General features: G+C 53.1%; 1 protein-coding gene across 16 annotated transcripts in view; it reads left to right on the forward strand.

Moving 5' to 3' along the window:
• The window catches only part of PTPRS (protein tyrosine phosphatase receptor type S), a 100,196-nt gene that overhangs the window by 54,617 nt on the left and 19,990 nt on the right, over positions 1–25,589 (forward strand). For 3 of the 16 annotated variants that reach the window (XM_033135110.1, XM_033135109.1, XM_033135115.1), the window contains exons 7-16: positions 131–148; positions 2,504–2,614; positions 4,428–4,439; positions 13,346–13,615; positions 15,357–15,938; positions 16,860–16,993; positions 17,372–17,516; positions 22,816–23,121; positions 24,380–24,573; positions 24,729–24,755. In XM_033135110.1, coding sequence (XP_032991001.1) covers positions 131–148; positions 2,504–2,614; positions 4,428–4,439; positions 13,346–13,615; positions 15,357–15,938; positions 16,860–16,993; positions 17,372–17,516; positions 22,816–23,121; positions 24,380–24,573; positions 24,729–24,755 — 1,799 coding nt within the window. The remainder of the gene's footprint in view (positions 1–130; positions 149–2,503; positions 2,615–4,427; positions 4,440–13,345; positions 13,616–15,356; positions 15,939–16,859; positions 16,994–17,371; positions 17,517–22,815; positions 23,122–24,379; positions 24,574–24,728; positions 24,756–25,589) is intronic. The other 13 variants (XM_033135120.1, XM_033135123.1, XM_033135116.1 and 10 more) reach the window with 10 other exon arrangements.

The following is a 25,589-nucleotide window of genomic DNA, read 5'->3' on the forward strand; positions in this document are numbered from 1 at the left end:
GGCTGGCTCAGCCCCAGCGGAGGCAGAGCGGACAGGTCTGGCTGGTGGCCCAGCCTGGCCTCCCTGGGGCCCCCCGGCCCCCCAGGACTGCCTTCTGTCATTCACCTTACTCTCTCTGCTTCCCTTACAGAAAGCACTCCGATCCGAGGTAAGAGGCTCTTTCCTCACCCACCCACTCACACTCTTGCTGTCCCCCCAGTTCCCCCAGGCTCCATGGGGGCTGCCCCCAGGCCCCCCTCCACCTGTCTCCTCCTCGCCACCCTGCCCAGTGTCCGTCCAATCTGTCTATGTCGCTGTCTGTGGCTGGAGGCCAAGTGTGGCCCTGGTGGCACCTCACTCTACCTGGCAGCAGGAAGGGGGCTGCCCTCCTCAGGAGGGGGTGGCACCTCCCATGCCCACCCAGAGTGCTGGGGCCAGGTTTCTGACCATTTCTCTGTACACAGCCCTCGTCCGTCTGCAGCCTTGGTTTTCCCATCTGTAAAATGAGCGTGCAGAAGGGGCCTTCTGGCTCTAAAGCTTTGATCTGGGGGGTCCAGCCTGAGGGCGCAGGGAGACAGGCGGTCTCAAAGGCCAGGTCTGACTTTGGCCCCCTATTCCTGCCCCAGAGAATAGATTAGAATAGGCCTGGATGGGAACCCTAAGAAAGAGTCCCTGGTGTTGCCACGAAATGCTGTGTGACCTACAGCAGCCTCCCTGCCTTCTCTGGGCCTCCATAGTAATACCTGCCTGCCTGCTTTCCTAGGGACTTGAGGTCAGAGGTTGGGGGGAAGTAGGGATGTTATTTGGGGGCAGAATCCTCATCTGCAACCCTCAGCGAGAACCTCCCAAGTGAAGTGTCCCATGTCACTCCCATGGGACAACCACAAATAAAGCTAGGAGGTGGGGTCTGCTTGGGAGCTTGGACTGGGCTTTTGGACTCCTGGTGCCAGGGACTTGGATCAAAGCCTGTGATTCTAACCCACTCGGAGCTGTTCACTCAGCTTCATTTACAGGTCAGCCAGCACTTGGGTTCAGGCCTGTGATTCGAACATACTCACAGATGTTTGCTCAGTTTTATTTACTTATGAAAATGAGAGACATACTTGTGGAAACTTTGCCTCATTCTTAGTTATTCATGGGCACTGAAGTATTTTCTCGAGGCCCATGATCTCAAACATACTTAAAGGTGTTCGCTCACCTTCACTTGTGAAAATGAAGATTTGTTCCAGATTTGGGGGTTCAGGTATCCTTGGGGAAATCCTGGTCTCATTTCCATTTACTCGTGGGTATACTGTAGTGCTTGACTGAGGCCTGTGCTTTCAAATATTCTCGAGACGTTTCGTTCATTTTTATGTGTCCGTGGGAAGTGGAGTGAGTTCTGGGTCTGTGATTTCAAACATACTGAAGGGAAATCAGCCCAATTTTTATTTGCTTATGGGCACCAAGATCTGTGACTTGGGCCTGCGAATTTTAAATACGCTTGAGAAAACTGGTCTCTTCTCAGATGTTTATTCCCTCATGACCAACAAACGATTTGATCCAGGCTTGTGATTTCAAACTCGCTGGAGGCATTTTCACCTCAGCTTTATTTGTGGGTGTTCAAGGTTCTTCTTCTGACCTCTGGCTTCAGACACTGGACAATTCTCCCATTAACCTGGAGACTTGAGTCTAGAACTGTAATTGCGAACCCACTTGAAGAAGTTTATTCAGTTACTTCATAAGCACTGGGATCCTGCGTCCAGGGCTGCAGTTTTAAAATGGGCCGGTGAATTCCGAGACACTTCAGTGGCTTTAAATTCCTGGGGACATTCAGATCCCTCTTCAGTTAGTTGCAGGTACAGAAGGCTTTGATCCAGGCTTGTGATTTCAAACATAACTTGACGTATATCAGTCTCAACATCCTGCACTTTGAACTATTGTTGGGGGTAACCCAGTCCTGGGATTTCAAACACCCTTGAAGAATGACGACCCTGTGTCCAGTCACTTGCGGGTACTGTGGGCTTGGGGGCCTATGATTCCAAGCACCTTTGAGGAACCCTGACCCCTGTCCATTTACACATGGGCACTGGGTAAAACCGGCAAGGCACCACCCGCCAGCTCCCTGAATGTGCACTTCACTTGTGGTGGCCCCCTCGGTCCCAGGCTCTCTGCAGTGACCATTTCGGGCTGTGAATGTCAACCCACTCTTCCCGCTTTGCTTGGAGAGCATTGCTCGGTGCTTTTGCAAACACACTACCGTGGCACACAGTCCCCCAGCTCGTAGGTCAACTTGGCAGTCGTTTAGGAAGCCCCGGCCCCATGACCAGCTGCTTTTCCAGTGACAGTGGAGGTTGTGGGGAGAATGGGGGTAGTATGGGGCTAGACTTAGGGTGGGGGGAGGCGAGCCAGGGAGGCCCTGGCCCAGCTGGGACTTCTAAGCTAACTCAACTCTTTCGTCTGCCTCTGGCCATCCCAGGGCCTCCCCTCCCCTACCTCCACTCCCGGGCCTCCCTGATGGGCCAGGTGTTCTCCCCTCTCCCCACAGGGGCGCTACAGATTGAGAGCAGCGAGGAGACCGACCAGGGCAAATACGAGTGTGTGGCCACCAACAGCGCTGGCGTGCGCTACTCCTCACCTGCCAACCTCTACGTGCGAGGTAGGGAACGCCGCGTCCAGGTTGAAGGCAGGGACCCACCACATCCTGTCCCCCTCCCTCCTCGGGCTCACAGCCTCCGGGCTCCCCTGTCCCCTGCAGACCCAAGCAGGAGGGCCCCCGGCCCGGTCAAGGCAGGACCTTGGGCCAAGCGGCGTCCCTCTCTGGACCTCAGTTTCCTTGCCTGTAAAATGGGGACAGCTTAACCCCCCACCCCCACCCCTGTGCCTTGTGATGGACTCCCAGTGGGCTGCAGGACTGGGGTGGGGGTGGCAGGAGGGAACGGGGCAGGGTGTCGAGGGGGGGGGTCAGTCTTGAGCCTATAGGGCCGGGGGAGCCTGCAGGCCTCTGCCCCACCCCGCCCACCCACCCGAGTCAGCTTCTTCTGTGGTGTGTCGTGCGTGCCTCCCTTTGTCATGTGCTCGCTTTGCTTTTTCAAACTCCGTGGCCTCGTAGCTCCCGCCTCACCGTCCCCTCCTCCAGCGCCCTCCATCTGAAAGTTGGGGAGGGGTCTTTGAGGCTGCCCCCCACCGCCAGCCCCTGCACCCTCAGCTGTCCCAGAGCCCAGAGCTCTCTCTCCTAGTCCCTCAGAAGGGACTAGTGTACGCCACAGCAAGACTGGGGCCACAGCAGGCACATGTGCCCTGGGGCCTGGCGCTGTCAGGCTGGTCCACTAGAGGCACGGGGTCCTTGCCCCAGCACCCCCACCCCACCTGAGGAAGCCCTGGTAAGCGTCTATACACACTTCCTTCTGGGTCCCTTGGTGTCTCCTCAAAGGCCTTGGGGGGCTTCCCTGCCCCCAGACGCCTCTGTCGACGCCCCCTTATCCCTATGTCAGTTCTCTTGGGTCCTGTCAGAAATTTTAATCTGCCTCCTTTTCCACCATTTCCGCTCCTCCATCCCCCGCCTCCTGATGGGTGTTTCTGATCAGATTCATGGTAGAAACAGCTTCCGCCTGCCAGGAAATGGGGCCCCATTCAAACCCCAGGGCTGTCCCGATTGGCTCTGTATACTAGATTCCGTCACACCCCTCCTCCACGCCCCAGTTTTCCCCACTTAATCCACCAAGCCCCTGCCATTCTCCGCCTGGGAGGCTGGGCGGCTCCTCCCTCACCCACGGCCCCAACAAGCATAGCGCCCCTGGCCCAGAGCGGCTCCTTGACTCTGCACCTTGGGTTTGCATCTTGTCTCTGAGGAGGAGGCTGCTTGAGGGAGGGGATGGGGACTCGGAGGGTGGGCGGGTAGGGGGCACACATCTGATCCGATGCCACGGCACCTCTGGTGAGTTACAGTGCGTCCATGACTCCAAATGACTGGTCTTCGTCTAGCCTGCTCATTTCTCTGCAAACACTTGGGACGGGGGTGTGTAAGTCTGGCAGAGCTCAAGGAGAGTGTGGACAGCAGGCATGGGGCAGGGTGGGGGTGGGACCTCTAGCAAAGGTCCATCAAGGGAGGGGGGCCTCTGTGTCCTCAGCCACCTGGAGGTGGGGTCCCTGGCATGAGCTTCCTTTTGGGGGTCCAGCCTCCCAATCTTTGCCTGGGTCTCAGACACTCCAAAATTGAATGGAAAAAAAAAAAAATCGTGGAAGCCAGTTGTAGATCTGGTTTGTCGAGGAAGGAGCAGAGGAAAGAAAAAAGGTCGTTGCTGTTCTTTTTTATTTTTTAATTTTAATTTTTTTTTATTTAAAGAAAAAAAAACAAACTATTGCAGCTTTTAGCCTTGGGAAGTCCTCTTTTTACTCTCTGTATCTCCCCTATTTTTTCTCTTCTCCCCATGTCATTGTGTTCTGCATCAAACCCCCTTTACATCCCTCAGAGCTTCGAGAAGGTTGGTGTGTTTTTTTCTTTTTTACTTTCTTTACCCACATTTTTACATTCTGAAAGTGACATGCACACACATGAAACACACACAGACATGCACACGGACACACAGACATGCACATGGAAAATAATAGAAAAATGAACTAAAAAAAATTAAAATAACGGAATATGAAAAATAAGCGCAGAGCGCACAAAACAAAAAAAAACCGCCAAGCGAGAGCAAAAACCCAGAAAGACACGAAAATCTCAGCCGCGCCCAGCCCGGCCTAGGGCCGGCCGCACACATGCGATGCTTGCATTGTGGTCGCCTCTATGCATCCGTTGGTAATGTTGTTGCTAAGTTTTTTGCACTCCTCGTCGTCATGGTAACTTGGGCCTGATGCATGCTGGGAGAATGTAAAAATTTCTCTGCATGCCACTCGTCGGTTCGGTTTGGTGAATTCCCAACGCCTTCTGTTGGAGTGTTTCTTGTCTTCTGTTCTGTTTTTCTCCTTTGGTTTTCTTCGTTTTTCTTTCTTTCTTCCTTTTATTTATGGGGTTTTTTTTTTTTTTTTTTTTTTGGTTTTGTTTCATTTTGGGGGGAAAAAACCGATCAGTTCGTTTTTTTTTCCCCCTCCCATCCCCTTCACCCAGCCCCCTCTTCCCTCAAAGCGTTTCGTTTTTGGTTCTGTCTCGTGTTCCCGTGCTGTTTGGTTTCGGTTTCTTGGGCTGAGCTGTTTTGTGGTTGTTCTCCAGATGCATTGTGATTTAAAAGCCAGTGTTCCTGTCCCAACTACCATCCGGGAGGGCGGAAGGGGTCCCACAGCTGGGATGCTGGGGCAGAAAGTGACCGCCTGGGCTCAAGGGCTCAAGGGAGGGGTCATAGACAGATGGTGGGAGGTCAGAGCCTGGGTGGGGTGTGGGGGGAGAGCAGCCCAATTTGCCTGACCTCACTGGCCAGCCCTACTTTACCCAGATCTGGTGCCTCAGCCCTACTAGGCGGCCATGTTGGAAGGGGACATAAGCAAGCACGTTCCCATCCTCCACCTCAGCATGAGACCACCTCCCACCCTCCCAGACAACCCATACAACAGGCATTTGAAGCACAGCTGAATGGCCAATCAGCATTTTGAGTTCTTGTTCAATATAGTGACACATCCAAATGTGGGAAGTGGCCACCTTAAACTGGACCATCCTCCCAAAATGATGCATGCTTGGCACATAGGCAGTGCTCAAAATGGCAGCTGGTGTGATGACTTCTTGGGTCCTGGCTGAGAACAAATATGGAACCCCTCCCACCAGAAAACGTGCATGACAGACTTTGGAAGAAATACTTAGCCAGTTATCCTGCCCTTTAGTGCTATGCCTTCGCCTCCCAGGCAGCATTGGCTGCTTCCCCCACCCCCTCACAGACTCTGGGTCCAGTCACAGGTATCCAGAAATACAGTATGGTCACTTTCTGAGTACCTGAGCATCAGAACTGTGGAATTCTGGAAAAAACCCAGGGGAACTTTGAACACAGCCTCTTGCCCTCTCTCTCTGCCTCCCCAACTCTCCCTCTGCCTCTGTCTTTCAGCTCTCTTTCTCTCTGTGTGTCTCTCTCACTCTTGCAAACCTTTGGAGATGCACGCTCCCACTGCCTTTTCTCTCCCTGAGTAAAAGCAAGCCCTTGGGTATCAAACTCCAACCCCCAAACCAGTCCCCAGTGAAATCCACTTAGATTTCTAGCTCCCAGCCCCCAGCTGCTACTAAACATAGATGATAATTGAGGGCCGAGGCCAGCCTGTTTGGGGTCACCTTTTCCCCCCTTACCTGCCTTCTCTAAACTCCCAACTATTAAGTTCAGGGCTAAGTTGGCAAGAGGACTTTAGATGAATAAGAGGGGATGTATTTCTCCTCCTTTTTAATCCAGTGTGAGAGCTGCCAGGCTGACCCTCAGGGAATTCCCAAAAGATGGAGGAGAGAGGGGTCACCCACCACCTCCACCAAATGAATTGGAACTGAGGGGTGGCTGAGGATGTCTGAAGACCACTTGGACTTTGGGGGCAGTATTGCCGAGTGGTGAGAGCACAGACTGAGTTCTGGCAGACCAGGATTCAAACCCCGCCTCTGCCACTCCTTGGCTGTATGGGCTTGGGCTAGTCACCTGAATGCTTGGAGTCCCCATTTCCTCATCTGAACAATAAGGATCATTAATAATAGGCCTCGCTCACAGAGTAGTTGGGAAGATTCCATCACGCTAACTGTTTAATGCTCAAGTGCCCTGTGCAGTGCATGGCACAAAAGAAATTGCTAGTGGGATTGTTGTAGAACAGGGAAGTAAAGAGTTCAAGCAATTGAGCTGGAAAAGTCCCTTCCCTTCTTTGGAGACCTCAGTTTCCCTGTTATGTACTTCACAGATCCACTGTTTGAATAATATGGCTTATGGGAAACTGCTTTGAAAAGAATCGAAGGGCAGAAGCTAATTCATTTGCTCAGGTCTCATTTTTTGCTAGTGCTTTTCTGAGCCCATCCCATGATCTCATTTTCCTCTGTCTCCAAACCCATTCCCATGAGATTAGTGCCTTCCCCAGAGCCATGGCTCCCATCTTATGCCCTGTCACTCCCCCCAGGAAGTTCTGTGGCCACAGTGTCAGAAGGGGGCAAAAAGAGTCCCAGCTTGGGTGCTAGGCTACCCTTGCAGATTAAGTACCAGCTCACAGGAAGACAGGAGCCACCTGGCACTTTCTGCCCTGAAAGCTACAAGCAAGCATTTACATTGTTGCCAGAGCAGCCAGTCCTGGGAGTTAATTACAAGAAATTTTCACCCCTAACCTAACTCTTCTTCAATTCACAATCTCCAGCTTTGCTGACCTGGTTTGTTTAGGGGACAGAATATTCAGACATACCCTTCTCTTCCTGAAATTGATCTTTGAGATCCAAAGGGCCAAAGTCAAAACCAAGCCCATTTTTTAATGCAGCCGGCAGCTCCACTCCCAGAACTCCCCTGGGGAAGATGCAGCGCAGGCTTTTGACAAGGTGGGAAGATGATCAGATTTCATGCTCTCTGGCTGTTAATGTTCTTTTTTTGCTTCTTTAAAACTGTAAGCCTTAAAGGTGTGAGTTAGTGGCTAAAGATGGTGTTTTCACCACTTCGTCTAGCAACATAGCATTATTGAACCACGATGCACAGGACCCAGTTAAATGGTGTGCCACCCACCGTGTGTCCCGGGAACGTGCAGGGAGAGCTCAGAGCAAGCTGGAGACATGGGGAAGAACTTTCCACCTTCAAGGGACTTCATCAGGTTTTTGAAGGAGGCCATGTGGCGCTGGGGTAGTTTAACACCCAGTCTCCAATGCTGAGCTAAGAAACCAGGACTCAGTGCATGTTGCCAGTGGGAAGTGTAGAATGCCCCAATTTGCAGGTGTTCTTCAGAACCCTTTATCTGCAGTTCATTCCCAGGCATTTTAAGATCAATCCGTAGCATGGAATTCTATGGAACAAATTGTTTTTCAAATTAAATTTCTGGCACCCAAGCCATATAATTGGTGGATATGACTTCTAGGGGCTCCCCTTACCTCCAGGACCCCCACACCAGGAGTAGATGCAGATACTGGGCCTGGAGCCACCCCTCACCTCCCATATCTCCAGAAAGATTTCCACTAGGTTGTGTGGGCGAGCTCCCCAGATCCTGCTGATTATACCTAGCCATGCCACCCCCGAGACCCTGACTTGACCCTGATAGCAGATCAGGACCCAGCCCTTCTCCTCATCCTACCCTCGTCCCAAGGGGAGAGGGGGCTCCAGGGTGGGGAGGCAGGCTTTCCTCCATTTGGGCATGGAAGGTGGTAGGGAAGGGGGCTTTCTGCAGGAACACTGAGCTCTAGACACTTCTCGCCTGCTGCCTGCCTCACACCCTTTGCATTGCTGTTTCCTCTGTTTTTGGGGGGGTGGGGTGAGGGGAACATTAGATTACACCTTGTCATTTGGAAAGCCCTGCGTCTCCGGTGGCTGCAGCGAGGGGGACAAGGGGATCAGTTGATTGGCAAGATGTCATCCCATTTTCTGCTAGAACCAAAAATAAGTAAATAGATAAAAACTGGGGAAAGAGTACCAAAACAACAGCGACAACAATAAAAATATCTATAGTGCAGCAAAATGTCCAGCGCAAAATGCCAACTTGCCAAGGACGCTGGTCAGCCCGTGGGCCAGGGGTCCAACCAGGTCCCTCCAGGCCTTGCATGCTCTCAGGATGGCAATGGAGGAGGGAGCTGGTGGTGGGAGGGGGAGGCAGAGGGAGGAAGATGCACAAGACAGGCCAGTGGGAGGGGGGCGGTACCCACCCTCCCTGGGCCACAGGCTGGGATTCAATGGAGGGGCTTTGAAATTAGGCCTCAGACCCCCTCCCTTCCCCAGACAGGTGTAATCTAAGCTTAAAACCTTGGAGGCTGCAGAACTTCTTGGCATCTTTCCCCTGCCCTCCCCACCCTCATCCTCATTTTGGAGTCCAGAGGAGCATCCAGTAGCTTCTCTCACCCCAAAATGCCCAGCAGAGCCCCCCACCCCCCTTGGAGCTGCGGCTTGCTGAATCGTTGAGATGTCTGACACTGTCGAGTTCCCGACCTAGTGCTTCAACCAGATCACCTCACTTTTGAGTTAACCCTCCCCCCTCCCCCACCCTTCTCCCTTGAACCCCCCCTTTTTGGTTTTTGAGTTTCTGCCTCTTCCTGCCTGGGGGAGGGGTCGTCTCCCGGTTGCTTTGACGGTTTTTGAGTTGTTTTTCCATGTGAATCGGGGTTTGAAGCGACCCACCCCCCTCCCAAACCCGCCACCCCCCACCGCCCACCTTCCTGACCCTCTCACCCACGCGGGTCCCCCCCGCTGGGACCCCCGGCTACTCGGTGACGAGAAGAGCTGGAAACGAGAGCCAGCTGGAGCGTGCTGAGGACCAAGGCTGGTGTGGTCCCCTTATAACCCACCTGGAACCTCCATTCAGGTCGGTAATTGGGGGCGGGGATCCCGCGGGGCCGCTCGTCCCGTGGGCTCCGCGCCCACCTTACTTTCTAACCCGCACCTCAAGCTTGCAGCCGGGGGTGGAAAGATGATGTGGGTGGGTGTCAGCACCAAACTGGGCAGAACACAGCGTCAGCCACCCGCCCTTGCCAGCTGGGAGGATGCCCTGAAGTCTTCTGAGACCCCCAAGGGGGTTCTGAGTCACCTCGTGCCAATGGGCACAATCCTCTCCAAGCTCGCGGCAAACCAGCCCTCTTCCTACAGCACACCCTTCGAAATGAGGAGGGTGGGTGCGAAAGCAAGTGGGCAAAGTGTCTTAGGTGTCAGCTTTTATAGCTATTGGCAGATCCATTTAACTGATGGCTGCCGGCCATCTTGGGAATTATAAGCACTAAAGTTACTGTTGTTGATAAATGCCCTCCCACATTTAACTGACTTATAGTTAAAAATCCTGCACAGCAAGTCTTTTACATATTCAAGATGTATGCCTTGTCTCTACTTCGGAAAAAAGTTACTTTCCAAACTGTGATACTTCCTGAGGGGAGATATTTTAAGATCAGATGTGAACAGGGTCTTTTGGATGAGATGGTGAGCCTTACAGAGGGATAAATTGGGTTCACATTTAACCTTTAAATCCTAAAGCTAGCTCTTACTCCTTTAGATGTCCCAACAATCCCGTTCAGTATCAGCCTTTCACTGAAGGCTTCTGGGTATTTATTATGATAGCTGCTGGTTATCGCGCAACTGGTTCCTGGGCACTGTTCAGTTGATAGGAATATATAGGTGATGGGTACTTTTGCCCTCCAGGTGTCCTACAGGATAAGGACACACAAGTTTGAAACGAGCCAGTTGCCAAGAAAGGACACCTGGCTGTGATTCTTGCTTCTTAACGTGGTGAGAGAAGAGCGGGCTCATTTTATCTGAGAGGCAGAGACCAGGCATGCCTGGCTTTTGTCTCTGGGTCCCACCACTTCCTTCCTTTATGTCTTCCAACTAGCCCTGTCACCTCTCGTCCACAAAAGAGGCGTAAGAACATTTGCGTCTCAAAATTGGGAAGGATAAAGCAAGACGGGGATTCAACAGGAATTTTTACTATTTCCTTTTTCAAAAATTTTTTTAACTTTTTATTCATCCCCAAACTCCCTTAAGGTAGAGCACCTGGAAATCTAAAAGGGAACGTCACCAGCCCCAAACCCAGGCTGAGCGTGGGGCACTACTATCTCAGGCAGCTTAGTGGCCTCAGCATGTCACTGATTGCCTCCATTTCACAGATGGGGAGACTGAGGCTCCAGAAGGATGAGGGACCTTCCCAAGGCCACAGAGCTCATTCAGCCACATCAGCGCCCCCATCTCTGCCTGTAGAGGTTTTCTGAGGCCTGGAGGAGTTGGCCTTGTGCGATTAGTGACTGGTCCTCTGTTCAGCCCTAAATGACAGGCAGGGTGTCCCTGAGAAGCGGGCTGAGAGGGGCTTTACAGAGAAGGGTTCCAGTGGGGCCGGGTTGGTTTGCCTCGAAGATTCTTTCTCCAAGGATGTCACCTCTATGGCCACCGAGGCTCTTGGGTGGTTGGGTAGGGGGGCCAGACCCTGTGTTCTGCCAGGGGTGGGGGGCACCTCCCAGGGGAAACCACAGCCCTCCTCCTTTCAGACCCCGATTTTCAGCCCCACACCCATTCCATGTTTTTTTCTTCTTGCTTTTGGGTGTTTTGTTTGGAAGGGTTTTTTGTTTGGTTGGTGTTTTGGATTTTTCTTTTTTTCCGCTTTGTTTCTTCATTTGTTTCTCCTGGTTTTGTTTTGGACGTCGATGCCGTTTTCTGTCCTTGATTAATTAGCTACCCCACGCTCATCCCCCATCGTGTTCCGTTTCCATGACAACGCAGCGGGCATCCCACTCGTGCCTCGCTGTGGATGCCGGCGGCTGGCCTGGACCATGTCCGCTGGCTGGCCGGACCCCATTCTCTTCCTCCGACTCCCCCCACCCTTCACCCAGCCCTGCCAGAAAGCTACCCCCCATCTCAGTGCCCTGCCCTGCCCCTCACCCCCAGTCTGTCTGCATGGCCCCTCCGTCTCCCCTCCCTGTCCCCCCACTCCTCCCCTCCGGCGACTCCTTCCACTTCCTCCATCCTGTCTCCAACGTGACTCTGGACTTTTCGTGGGGCTTCCTTTTCCGAAGAGCTGCCAGCTTCATGGCCCTCCTCCCTACCCCCACAGGGCTCCCCCCTTTTCTTTGCCTCCATCTGGGATTCAGGGAGCAGGGTTTGGAGTCTCCAGCTGGAAACGCAGGCTGGAAGAAGAAACCAGGCTGCTTCCCTTTATTCCCTGGAGCCCCCTCCTCTGTAGGGCAGGTCACACCCTTTACAAACACCCTCTTTAGGGATGCAACTGTACCCCCAATACCATGTGAAAATAAGAGGCAGGTTGGGATGCTGAAAGTCACTTGTGACCCTGTTTTGCCTTTTGAGCCTCCAATCTGTCCTCTCTTCAGTTGGAGACAAGACTCCTTCACCCACCCAAAGCTGGGGAGGCACTCATGTAGCTCCCCAAGTGCTCAGCTCTTACCTAGGGACAGGCTCTTTCTGACTAGAAGGGTTGGCTAGGCTAACCCCAGTCCTTCCCTCTGCCTAGCGGGCAGCCCCGGAAGTTCAGGTGCCCGTGAGTGTCCACCCCTTTCCCTCCCATCCCGGAAACCCATCCAACTTCCGAAAATGGAGCCCCCGAAATGTGTCCTGCTGCCTTCGTGGTCTGTGAGATGGGGACAGAAGGCTGCATCTGCTTTCCTGCTAAGAAATGCACAGAACATGCCCGTTTCCTCAGCGTTCAAGTTCATCCCCGTTTATTATTATTATGATGATTAATATTTATATTCTATTCTGCCAGGGCTGTGATGTGACAATGTGACATCTCACATTGGGTCACATCCGCTAGGATTAATATGCAGCATTGAAGTGGGCCCCCTCCCCCTTCCTCCTTTCTCTGTCTCTGTCCCTCCCTCTCTCTGTCCCTCTCCCTGTGTCCTCTCTTTCTCTCAGCTCATCTGTCTCCTCTCTCTGGTACCCACATGAGTGTGCAATAAGGCCCCTGCGATCCAGGCCTCTTTGATGCATTAGTGCTCTCTGTCCCTTCTCTCTCTCTCTCTCTCTCTCTCTCTCTCTCTCTCTCTCTCTCTCTCTCAACCAATCTCTTTTGCATGCTGTTTGTGACTCTGAGAGCTGCATTTATCAATGGAAACTTGTGAGATCCGACAGAAGCTTTTAGAAGGGTTTCTATACCCCAAAACCACAAAAATTTCATTAGAGTTTCTCATCTTTTCCTGGAGGGCCCCCGGGGAAGTGGGTGGGGCCCCTGAGTCACTAGGGGGGATGAGGGTGGGGCGCCAATATCCTGGCCCCCTGGTTCCAACTCTTTCCATGTTCTCCCCATTCCCCGACCATCCTTCCCAGCGCCCCCCATTTGCAGCCGGCATTTTCCAAAGCTCCCCACTTGGGAGAGCGGGTGGAGGGGCTGCTCCCTGAAGCCACATCCGTCATCAAAGATGAGAAACAGCTGATAAATTTTTGTGTTCGTAACTGTGCTGTGACCAGCCCCTCTGGTCTCTGAAACCCTGTTGCTATGAAATAATGCTTCATGTCTCCGATTATATATTGATATATCTCTCTATATATTGTTTGTGAAGTACCTTCCTTTAAAGTTTTGGTTTCTTTGTGTTGGAATTTGGTTTTTTAATTTGGTTTCTTTGTTTTCTTTTCATCTGGATAAAAAAATGTTTTCAACTGGGGGGAGGAAAACAGCCCTGTTTATATTTAAATTGTTTTCCGCTTTTTTTCCTTTTTTTGTTTTCTTTCTTTCCTTCTTCCTGCTTGTCTTTCTTTTCTCCTCTGGATTCCGTCTCCCCCCCCCCCAATCCCATTCATCTCCCTCCCGGCTGCCGCTGCCGCCCCCCCAGTCCGCCGTGTGGCTCCTCGATTCTCCATCTTGCCCATGAGCCACGAGATTATGCCAGGTGGCAACGTGAACATCACCTGTGTGGCCGTGGGCTCCCCCATGCCATACGTCAAATGGATGCAGGGGGCTGAGGACCTGACGCCCGAAGATGACATGCCCGTAGGCCGGAACGTGCTAGAACTCACGGACGTCAAGGACTCTGCCAACTACACATGCGTGGCCATGTCCAGCCTGGGCGTCATTGAAGCTGTGGCCCAGATCACAGTGAAATGTAAGCAGGGGGAATGAGGGAGGTGGGTGGTCCCCAGACTCCAGGTAGGTGATAGAGTACATCCAGGTGGAAAACCTCTGAGTTCTGGCGTAGGTCATTTGGGCTGTGAAGGGGACAGTTCTGTGGACATATATTTGTTGGGTTAAAGTTATTCTGTGTCAGGCCCCGAGGAATGTGACATGATCTTACTCTGCTGAACTCACAGTCCAAAGTGGGAAGTGCCTGTATGGCCAGGTAGCTACGATACAGGCTGATTAGGGCTGTGATGGGGACCACACAGCACCGTTCACACCCCCAGAGTAAAGGTCCCGTCTCCCAGAGAAGTTAGGTTAGGGAAAGACTAAAAGTTGAAAAGGAATGAGCCAACGAAGATGGGGAATAGTTCTAAGAAAAGGGAACAGCTTGTGCAAAGACTCAGCGAGATAGGGAGGGCAAGGTGGGAGGGGGATCACAAGGGACCACAGATCCTCCTGATGTCTCAAGTTGATGGCAAGGTTCAGAGGAAGGTGCCCTCATATATTTTTCTACTTTTAGAACAGGGGCCAGCAAGATCCAGCCCTCTGGCTAAATGCGACCCTTCACTTGTTTTTGTCCAAAAGTTTTATTGGCACTTGCCCATTGTTCACACCTTGTGTAGGACAGCTTTCTGGCTGCAAGGGCAGAGCTGAGTCGTCTCAACAAAGGCCTGCAAAGCTGAAAATACTGTCTGGGCTTTTGCAGGGAAAGTTTTAACAAGCCCTGCCCTAGAGCCATAGAAAGGATCAGCGTCAGCTGGTTTGTTGGTCATTTTGCTGAAGGATTGAACTCCTCCTGGTGAATGCTTGCTGGGGCTTGTGTGGTGTGAGATCTTGGGACAAGTGGGAGAGAAAGCCACAATTATCCAGGTGCTGGGACACAGCTGGAAACAAAACTCAGTCCCTGTTGGTTGGGAGAACAGACAAATGTGAAAATGAGATAACCTTAGGTGGTGATAAGATCTGGGTACCGCTAGCCTAAGTAGTGAGTGAGGCCGTAAGGAATGGTTTAGAAGGAGCCAGCCAGGTATAGGGAACAGCACGTGTGACATGGGAACAGACGGGGGCCCGTGGCTGAGCAGAGTGAACCACAGAGAGAGCTGTGGACCACAGGCCACCAATGTTTCCTTCAAAAGTCAATATTTTTCTCAAATAGCAAATATGTTTTTAATAAAGTAAATGCTTTTGGCTTTATGGGACATCTAGTCTCTGCTGCAGCCATTCAGCTCTGATATTAATGTATAATAGCAGCCATCAGTAATACCGTGTTTCCCTGAATATAAGACCTAGCCGGACAATCAGCTCTAATGCGTCTTTTGGAGCAAAAATTATATTGTATTATATTATATTTATAATATAAGACCCGGTCTTATAGTAAAATAAGACCGGGTCTTATATAATAAATATAAAGATGAGTCTTATATTAATTTTTGTTCCAAAAGACGCATTAGAGCTGATTGTCTGGCTAGGTCTTATTTTTGGGGAAACGGAGTACATAAGCAAGCATGGCCATGTTCCAATAAAACTTTATTTACAAAAACAGGTGCCGGCCCTCAGGCTGTAGTTTGCTGACCCCTACTATAGGTGATGGGATGGGAGTCCTTAGGCCCATGGTCACTGCCAAGGAAATCAAGGCTCAGAGATGGCAGTTGTGTGGCGGAAAGTCACTTAGTCTTCAGGGCCCACCGCCAGCGGGTCTGAAGTGTGACCTTGTCCCCCACCCATAGCTCTCCCCAAAGCCCCTGGCACTCCTGTGGTGACAGAGAACACAGCCACCAGCATCACCATCACGTGGGACTCAGGCAACCCGGACCCTGTGTCCTATTACGTCATTGAATATAAATCCAAGAGCCAGGACGGGCCGTACCAGATCAAAGAGGACATCACCACGACACGTTACAGCATTGGCGGCCTGAGCCCCAACTCGGAGTACGAGATCTGGGTGTCGGCCGTCAACTCCATCGGCCAGGGACCCCCCAGCGAGTCGGTGGTCACCCGCACGGGCGAGCAGGCCCCGGCCAGCGCCCCCCGCAACGTACAGGCCCGCATGCTGAGCGCCAGCACCATGATCATCCAGTGGGAGGAGCCCGTGGAGCCCAACGGCCTGATCCGAGGCTACCGGGTCTATTACACCATGGAGCCCGAGCACCCTGTGGGCAACTGGCAGAAGCACAACGTGGACGACAGCCTGCTGACCACTGTGGGCAGCCTCCTGGAGGATGAGACCTACACCGTGCGCGTGCTGGCCTTCACCTCCGTGGGCGACGGGCCCCTCTCGGACCCCATCCAGGTCAAGACACAGCAGGGAGGTGAGCTGTGAGCTGCCTGGGGCGGGCGTGGCTTCCCGGCAGGGTCGCCGTGTGCCTCCGCCTGGCGTGCAGTGGCCGATCAAGCCACAAAGGGGTTTATTCTTCCCTCACGGTGCTTTAAAATGTTTTCACGCTAGCGTTTCAGAGCAGGAAGTTGTCTCAGAAAACCCCCATTTCTGGCTTCGCTTGGAAAATCCGATTTGGCAAGCCCATGGGGCTACAATCGGACATGCAGGTAGATCCCCGCAGCTGCGTCTGAGGAAAGGGGTGCGTTTCCGCTCCTCTCCCTCTTCTCCACGAACTGACTGGCCCCCATCGGCATCTGAGTTTGAGAACCCCTGGCCACTGCCCTCACTGGAGAGGTGCATGCTGCCCGTAGTGGAGTAACAAATGGAACGTGCATCAACCCAAAGGCAGGACTAGCGGTGGGGGTGAGGGGCATTTAGGTGCACGGAGCCCCAGTTGTTCCCAGAACCTCAAATCCAGGAAGACTCCAGCAGCTCAGGCAAAGGGATGGGAGAGTTGGGGCTCTGCCACTGCAGGGAGGAGATGGGGTGCAGACCCATGTTTCAAAATTTCATCCCCACGAATTTCTCTTATCATTTAATTCGGGGGAGGGGAAAGCCACTGGGGTGATTTGAAAAGGGGGTTTTCCCACTGGAAGCACAGAGGGTGGGGGAATTCAGGTGGACACCTGACAACAAGGGGCAATAGGGGGAACATGGGAAAATAAAAGTAATAAGAACAGTGGGAGAACATTCTGGAAGCATCTCGAGACAAACAAGCCTGTCCTTCAGGGCTGTGCTGATCTTCATGGGGCTCTTTTTGGGGAGAATGGGGACACCTGGCAAATTGGGCACTCTCTCTGGAGTGGACCCCTCCCCGGTCTCCCCCCATTTGTTCCTTTGTTCCTCCCCCCAGTGCCTGGCCAGCCCATGAACTTCCGGGCTGAGGCCAAGTCAGAGACGAGCATCGGGCTCTCCTGGAGCCCCCCACGGCAGGAAAGCATCATCAAGTACGAGCTCCTGTTCCGGGAAGGCGACCATGGCCGAGAGGTACCTGGGGGGCCGGGCAGGGGGCCGGGCGGTGCTCACCCAGCGCCGCCCTCGCCCACTCTGAGCTTCCCTCCGGTCTCGCCGACTCTGTGACTGGATGTCTCTCTTCCCTTTCTCTTTGCCCCTGTGTGCTGTTCATTTTCCCACCTCTCTCCCTGTCGGTCTCCCCCTTCCCTCTGCCTACGTTTTTCTCTCCTTTTGTCTCCCACCTCTCTCTATGTATAATTCATTGGTGTCTCTGTCTCTGAGTGTCTCTTCATTTCTCTTTATCTGCCTCTCTCGTAATCTCTCTCTGTTTATGCCTGTTTCTCTGTGTGTGTGTGTCTCTGCCTCTGTCTCTCCGTCTCTCTCTCTCTCTCCCCCTGCCCCTGCTCCCAGGTTGGGAGGACCTTCGACCCCACCACAGCGTTCGTGGTGGACGACCTGAAACCTAACACGGAGTACGCCTTCCGCCTGGCAGCGCGCTCTCCACAGGGCCTGGGCGCCTTCACCTCGGTGGTTCGGCAGCGCACGCTGCAGTCCAGTAGGTGTCTCGCGGACCCCGCCCTCACCTGCGGGGGGGGACCCTCGGCCAGCACAGAGGTCCTCTGTGTGCACTGACCAGGGCGGAGCCTGCCTCAGGGGGTGGGGGGCTCCTCCAGCCCATCCCCACCCCGCTCTTCGAACTCAGACACATCTACCGGGGGGCGCTGTCCTCGGTTTCCCCACCGGGGCAGTGAAGGGTTCGGCCGTGGGGTCCCGCAGGGTGCAGTGTCTCTGTCTTCCTGGGGGACGAGATGTGGCCACTTTTGTGGTGTTGCCGTAGTTGCTGACTGCATCTTTCTCTCCTCTTCCTCTCCCGGATTTGGGGCTAATTGAATGGCCACATTGCACCCATTTCTCAGACGTTTGGAGGGGTACATGAGGCTGTCACAGCTCATACCCCAGAGAGAGCAAAGGGCGCTCGATGTCCCTTCCTTCCCCCAAGACAGGGCTCCCATTACTGAGGACGGGTGGTGGGAGTCAGAGCTGACGCTGGGCTTTGAGGGTAGTCCAGGGCCCAGCTCAGGGCTCTCGAATTCCTGAAGTTCTTCGCTGTGCCTGCCCGGCTTCCCGGTCTCAAACAAGTTACCTTTTGACCAGGACACTGCAGCCGGCAGCTGGCTCTGGGCCACACTGTGGCCCCTGCCGCCACACTTCCTGCCTGTTCTGAGCTCAGGGCGTAAGCAGACCTTTCCTCCCTCGCTCCCTCCCCTGCGTTCAGCCTCGCGCAGCGTGGCCTTTGCCTTGGTCTCCGCTGCCATGGCCTTCATCGCTGTGGCCCTCTTCCTTTCCCCTTCTCAGTCAGTCATGGCGTAGCCACCCAGGCCTTGTTCCGGAAGCAGCCTCAGTGTTCACATATTCAATCCCCGGCCAGGTGTGTGCACCCAGGGGGGTCACGGGTCAGTCGAGAGTGACAGCAACTCAGGCCAGGATGTCTGAGCCACTGGGGTGAGGGGCCTCAGAGACACAGCACCGCACCCCCACCCCCAGCCTCCTTCCCTCCTCCCGGCTCCCCCGCGCCGAGCGCTCAGCAGCTCACAGGCGTCTGGGTGTGTTTGTGTGTGAGGCGATCAGTGAGGGTGTCCTGTGGCTTGGGCGGCCACGTGAGAGACCGGCACAGCTGCCGCGAAGGTGAGTACGCGCTGGTCTCAAGCAAGTTCACAAAGACGGCCCACCCTGCGTGCCCCCCACTCGCCTAACAGCTCTGGGCCGCACAGACAGTCCAGAGCCCAAATTCAGCCCCTAAATTCTCCACTTCACTGCCAAGAGGCACCTTTGCCCACAGATTGGAATCTGGAAACACATGCTGCTGCACACACATGTCCGTGTTTCTAACCATGCCCACCCCTCCTGAGATGTCACACAGGTTGGGCCGGATTGTGAAGGAGGCGGCCTCCACGGTTCTCAAGAAAGCAGCTTTGGCCCAGCCATGTGAACCTCTGGGGCGGCCCAGGACAGGGAGTGGGGGAGAAGGGACTCCCCACTTCTCGCCCCAAGATGGGTGGGGCCCGAGAAAACTGCAGCCAAGACTCAGGGCCAGGCGTATCCCCCCGGGGCTGCGGGCTTCTTAGGCTGAACTCAAGGGTAGGTGGAGGCCAGACCACTCAGCCGTGGGTCTCCCCAGACACCGTCCCACCTTCTCGCCTCGTCGGCGCCAGTCCGGAACTGCAGCATGCCCACACTGAGGGCTGGAGCAGGGCTGCGGGCCCGCTTACGTCTGGAGACCCACCCAGAGATCGGTCTGGCCTTGTAGCTCAGCTCTCGCCATTCCCTCCCTCGTAAGAAAGTCTTATAAGTTAGCAGTTGAAGAGTGGAAGGTAGGTAACCAGACTGGGAGTTTTCTGGAAGGCGTCTTTCTTTCTTTTATTATGGTTTTTCTCATCATCATCACCATCACTGTTGTTTCATATTTTATTATGGTTTTGGTTTTATTTTTCCTCTCCCTTTCTCAGCAATTCCATTCCTTCCGGCACATTCCTTGGTTGGTTTTTCCACTCCTGCCTGATTCCCCCGGGCACTTTTGGTTGAGGTGGCTGGTCAAGAAATGGGGGAGGGGACCCCAAGTGTCAAGTTTTGGAGGAGAGAGCTCTGATATTTCACTTTAAGTAAGGCTGGAGGGTCTTTCTAGCTGAAGTAATCCACTGGAGTGGCCTCTGAGGTCTCTCATAGCCTGCTGTCTTTGAAGACAGTGTCCTCTGATTCATCTCTGGATCCCAGGATTTAGCACAGGGTGTGTGTGTAGTAAGTATAAACACATGCTCAGTGAACAAATGTGGCTGGCATGGTGGTGAGGATTCTCTATGCCTTGACATCAAGTAAGGCCAGTGACCTTTCTGGTCTTACCACCTCCAGGCGAGATCTAGAGTCCTGGGAAGCTGAGGGAGTGTGGCTCCAGCCATCGTCAACTGGCCTGAGCTGATAGGAGGGACAGGCTGAGGTCAGAATTACCAACCTCACGTTGGACAACAGCTGAGCCTGGGTTCAAATTTTGCCTCCTGCCATGTGCCCTTGGGCAGGCAACTTGCTGTTTCCTGGCCTAAGTTTCTTCATCTGTAAAATGGGAGGTAATAGGTGAAAAACACCCAGGATGGGTGGGGCCTGGCACCCAGTAGGTATTCATTCAGTGATAACATAAAACCAGGCAGGTGGGCTTTGAAACTGATTTCCTCACCTGTAACATGGAGTGGGGCTGGAGGGATGGTAGTTCTGGCTCCCTAAGGGGGGGGTCATGAGAATTAAATGAGGTGCAATCAGTGGGATGCATTTTGAATCTATAAAGGGCTTAGGGTACTGAGTATGCAGAGGTGCATAGAAAAGTTTATCAGTAATGCCCTTAATACAGGGCCTGGCCCATAGTAGGTGTCTAGCTCATGGAGATTATTGCTGTTATTCTGTAAAGACCTTAACAAACATGTAGATACTTAATATATGGGAACTGTCAGTCAACAAAGCCTTTAGCACACTGCCTGACACACAGTAGGTGCTCTGTATATGCAGCTGCTATTTTAAATCTAAACATGGATTGGTACAGTGCTGGACATATAATTGGCACTCAGTGAATGGGAGCTATTAGCAGTTTGTCATAAAGTTAATCTGGTATCAGATGCACAGTAGGGGGTATGATTATTCTGCAAAGCCCTTGGCACAACACCTGGCATACAGTAAATGCTCAATAAGTGGTACTTTCTTTAAAGAGGTGAGCCTGGTGCCAGGCACATAGCAGGTGCTCAGATGGGAGCCACTGTCAGTGTAAAAGGGCATAATGTGGTGCTGGTACACTGGTTTTGCTCACAACATAAGAGTCATTATCTTCAAAAGCCCTTGGCACCATGTGTGCAATAGTAGGTGTTCAATAAGAACTAATACTATTTTTATATAAGGTCCTTAGCATAGTGTCTGGTACACAGCAAGAGCTTAATGTATGGGGATGATGACTACTACTGTTACCCAGTAACAGTTCTTGACACACAGTAGGTACTTAAGAAGTGAGAACTATTAATGTTCTACAAGGCTCTTAGTATATAGTGCCTAACACATAGTAGGTGCTTAATATGTGAAGACAGTTTTCCAATTAAGCCCCTAGCACAGTGGCCAGTGCACAGTAGGTGCTTAATACGTGGGGACTATGACTATTATCTGATCAAGTCCTTAGCACAATGCCTGGTACACAGTAGGTGCCGCATAAAAGTTAACTTTTTGTTTTTAGAGAACTATTATGATGCTCAGCCCATACATAGTTGGTGCTCAATAAATGAGGCTTGCTATTGAACTGTAATGGGCTTATTGTGGTGCCCGGGGCACAGTAGGGGCTTAGAACAGAACTCTCATCTATAAAGACCTTGACACAGTAGATGTCCAATAAACATGTACTTGTATCACCCTATACAGCCCTTGACATGCTAACTGGCACACAGTAGGTGCTCAAGACATGGGCATTATTGCAAGTGGGCCGAGAATGTGGTCCTGGTTGAAGTAAGCCATTGAGGGGCCTCTGGGGTCTCTGGTAGAAGAGGTATTCATTCAGTAAATAGATACTTTTACTATTAACCTATGAAGCTCTTAGCACCATGCCTAGCACACAGTAGATGCCCAATAAATGAGGCTTTTACTGCTATTCCCCTAACACTGCTATTCCCCTGGCACAAAGTAGGTGTTCAGTAAATAAATGTGCTTACTGTTCTGGGAAGCTCTTAGCACCATGCCTAGCATACAGTAGATGCCCAACAAATAGGGCTTTTTTTGCTGTTACCTGCCATAGATCTTGGCACACAGAGGTGTTCAATAAATATTTGATTACTCTTTGAAGCCCTTGGCGTGGTGCTTGGCCCATAGTAGTTACCTAATAAGTGGGGCTTCTATTGCTTTTCCATTTGACATGGTGGCTGGCACATAGTAGGTGCCCAGTAAATGGGACTTTTATTGCTATTCTCCTGGCACACAGTAGGAGTTCAGTACATTTACTGTTATCCTGTGACGCTCTTAGTGCCATGCTTAGGATATAGTAGGTGCCCAATAAATGGGGCTTTTATTGCTGTTCCTCTAGCATAGTACCTGGCACACAGTAGGTGTTCAATAAATTAGTGAGTTTAGTTATCCCATCCCTGGCACAGTGCCTCGCACAGTAATTGTTCAATAAATATTTTACTATTACTCTCAAGCCCTTGGCACCATGTCTGGCACATAGTAGTTGTCTAATAAATGGGGCTTTTTGTGCTTTTCCACTTGGCATTGTGCTTGGTGCATAGTGAGTGCCCAGTAATGGGGCTCTTATTGCTATTCCTCTGGCACAATGTCTAGCACACAGTAGATTTCAGTAAGTACATTTACTATTATTCTATCATGCCAAGGGCTTGATGGAATAATAGTAAATGGCACATAGTAGGGGTTCGATAAATATACTTTTGCTGTTACTCTATGAAGCCCTTGGTACCATGCCTGACACATAGTAGGTACCCAGAAAATGGGGCTTTTATTGCTATTCCTCTCTTCACAACATCTGGCACATGTGTGCTCCAGAGGGACTGTGGCTGCCCTCTTATCTAAAACCTACTGTGTGCCAGGTAGGTAGCCCCATAAGTGAGCACAGTGTTCTTGGCCAGCCCTCCTGCTCCACCCCCACCCGCCCATCTCACCTTTGGTTGACACCCGCTTCTTTTGGGTTCGACTTCTCTTTGCTTTGGTCCTGTTTTGTTTGTTATCATCTTCTTTTTTATTTTCTCTTTCCCATCTTTTGTTTCCCCGCCCCCTCCCCGCCCATCCTACTCCCTCCCCCACCCCCACGTTCTCCCCCCCTCCAATAGAACCGTCTGCCCCCCCTCAAGATGTTAAGTGTGTCAGCACACGCTCCACGGCCATTTTGGTAAGTTGGCGCCCGCCGCCGCCGGAAACGCACAACGGGGCCCTGGTGAGCTATAGCGTCCGCTACCGACCGCTGGGCTCGGAGGACCCGCAACCCAAGGAGGTGAACGGCATCCCCCCGACCACCACTCAGATCCTGCTGGAGGCGCTGGACAAGTGGACGGAGTACCGCATCACGACTGTCGCTCACACAGAGGTGGGACCAGGGCCCGAGAGCTCGCCCGTGGTCATCCGCACCGACGAGGACGGTAAGCACCGCCCTGGCCCGGGGACCCCCCGCAGGCCCCAGCCCACCCCGCCTTGGAACCTCCTGTCTGGAAAACAGGGCTGGCTGGTGGCCAAAAGGTAGAAGCCACTGTCATGAGAGGGAAACATGTGACAAGCAGCCTCCCCAAGAAATGCTGGGCTCCTTGATCTTGGAATTCTCCATTCTAGACTTCTGGGCATCATTTGCTCCCTGAGCTTTGTGCCTGGAAAGTTGAGCTTGGCAGCCCTGTATTTTGGTCCAGTGGTGGAAACCATGGAAATGGAATGGAAGAAACAGCAAGTAGCTCTTGCAAAACATTTGTGGTTCCTGACACCAGAGACCTAGCTTTTAGACTTATCTTGGGATAAGCCAGGATCTATAACTTCCTGGGTCTGAGCCATCCTACCTAAAATTAGGTAGACTGTGTGCTGTTAATGTTTAACCACCATCTGTGTGGGGGATGGAGACGGATTTGTACTGTTGGTCAGTTTCTGTGGTGGTAATAGCCCTGCCCTAGCTGATAGCAAGGTAGGAAGTTTTAAGCTGCAAAGTGAGATGGCTGCTCAGGTGGCTGAAGCTGAGGGCATGGGGCAAAATGCATCCAGCAGCTTCCCCAATAAAACCTGGTTTGCTCTCCAAGCCATTGGCCTGGAAGGTTGGCAGCTCCACATTATGTCCTAAGAATGGGGAAGAAATGAAGCAGCTCTCCATGCCAGACCTTAGGGTGAAGTGAAGGAAGAGGGCTCTGATCAGGGAGCTGACTGCAAAAGTCTTCAATGCCAAGTGGGCTGGCTGCATTCTGGGGTACATAGGTGCATGCAGCTGGACTTTCTGGGGTCAGACCTTGGCTTTGACTCTTTCTAATCCTGTGATCACAGAATCAACTCTCTGGGCCTCAGTTTCCCCATCTGTGAATAAGAGCCTGTACCTTGAAGGGATGCTATGAGGATGGTGGCAGTGTGCATAAAGTTCTTAGAACAGGGCATGGGTGGCCCGCTCATGTCATGTGGCCCTGGAAGGTGGCCCATAGGCACTCGGGGACCTCAGCTGCCCATCTGTAAATGGGGCACACCATCAGGGCTCCTTCCCGGGGCTGGGGGAGGCGTGGAGGAGGCGTGCCCTCCCAGCTGGTGGTGTGCTCTGAAAGTGCCCAGTTAACCAGCAGCCACTCGGCACCCTGGCATCGGGCAGCTGCCCGGGTCAGGGCCGGACACCCCAGTAACGGCCCCGCCCGGCCCTCCCCTCCACTCCCCCGCCAGTGCCCAGCGCGCCGCCGCGGAAGGTGGAGGCGGAGGCGCTCAACGCCACGGCTATCCGCGTGCTGTGGCGCTCACCCGCGCCCGGCCGGCAGCACGGCCAGATCCGCGGCTACCAGGTCCACTACGTGCGCATGGAGGGCGCTGAGGCCCGCGGGCCGCCGCGCATCAAGGACATCATGCTGGCCGATGCCCAGGTGGGCGGGGCTCCGGGGCAGGGCCTGGGTGGGTGGGGCTCCAGGTGGGCAGGGCGGTGCCCAGAACCTGTGCTCCTGCCCTCTCGCTGCTTCTCTCTCTCTGGCCACCCCGCTCACCACCTCCTCTCTCCCCTGCCGCCGCCTCCCACGCTCAGTGGGAGATGGACGACACGGCCGAATATGTAAGTAGCGTCCTCCGGCCATTGGGCCACTGGCGTGCTCTTCCCGCGGGCCGGGCCATGCGATGCTGTGACTCCACTCCCTGCCCCTCTCTTGTCAAAGGGTCTCTTCCCCTGGGCCCCGGATGCACACCCCATTGCCTCTTGGAGCTAGTAGCCTCAGTTTTCATAGCAGGCAAATGGGCACAGCAGCCCCAGCGGGCACCTTTTGGGGATCTGGAGGGGTGATCTGAACCCAAGGGAGAGGCCTGGACCTGGAGGTCATTTATTATCCTTCCTACCTGGATGGCCCTAGACTCTGCAGGGTTCGTGGCTCCGGGTTTCACACCCCACCTTATTTACTTAGCTGCCTGCCATCTTCACTGCCACACCTTTGCTCAAACTTCCGGCAGCCTAGAAGGCCTTTCCTATAGCATCGACCCACCCCTCCACCCCACAGGCTCCCCTGTTGGACCCAAACCAGAACTGGGTCACTTTCCAACCCAGCCTGATCTTTTTATCACTTGGTCAGTCCTCCCTGACCTAGAAATTTCTCTCTGGCCAAAGCGTCCACTTCATTCTGGCCTTTGAGTGATGAGAGGGGTCGGTGGGCCTAGGGTAGGAAAGGAGTCCTGCAGTACCACTGCTTTCACCCCTCCATGCTTTCTCAGGAGGCCTTAAACCAGAGTTGGGATTGCTGTGTGACTTAGGGCAGTCGCTGCCTCTCTGGGCTGTCTTTCTACCCTTAATATGGGGGCCACAGGCTCTTCTGAGAGCCCCACGTTTTGTGTTAAGTTCACACTGGCACCATCCCCTCCCACAGACTCTGCCTCTTCCTGGAGAAGTTCCCATGTGGGC

This window comes from Rhinolophus ferrumequinum, chromosome 18, assembly GCF_004115265.2.
Source record: "Rhinolophus ferrumequinum isolate MPI-CBG mRhiFer1 chromosome 18, mRhiFer1_v1.p, whole genome shotgun sequence".
NCBI classification, from domain to species: domain Eukaryota; kingdom Metazoa; phylum Chordata; class Mammalia; order Chiroptera; family Rhinolophidae; genus Rhinolophus; species Rhinolophus ferrumequinum.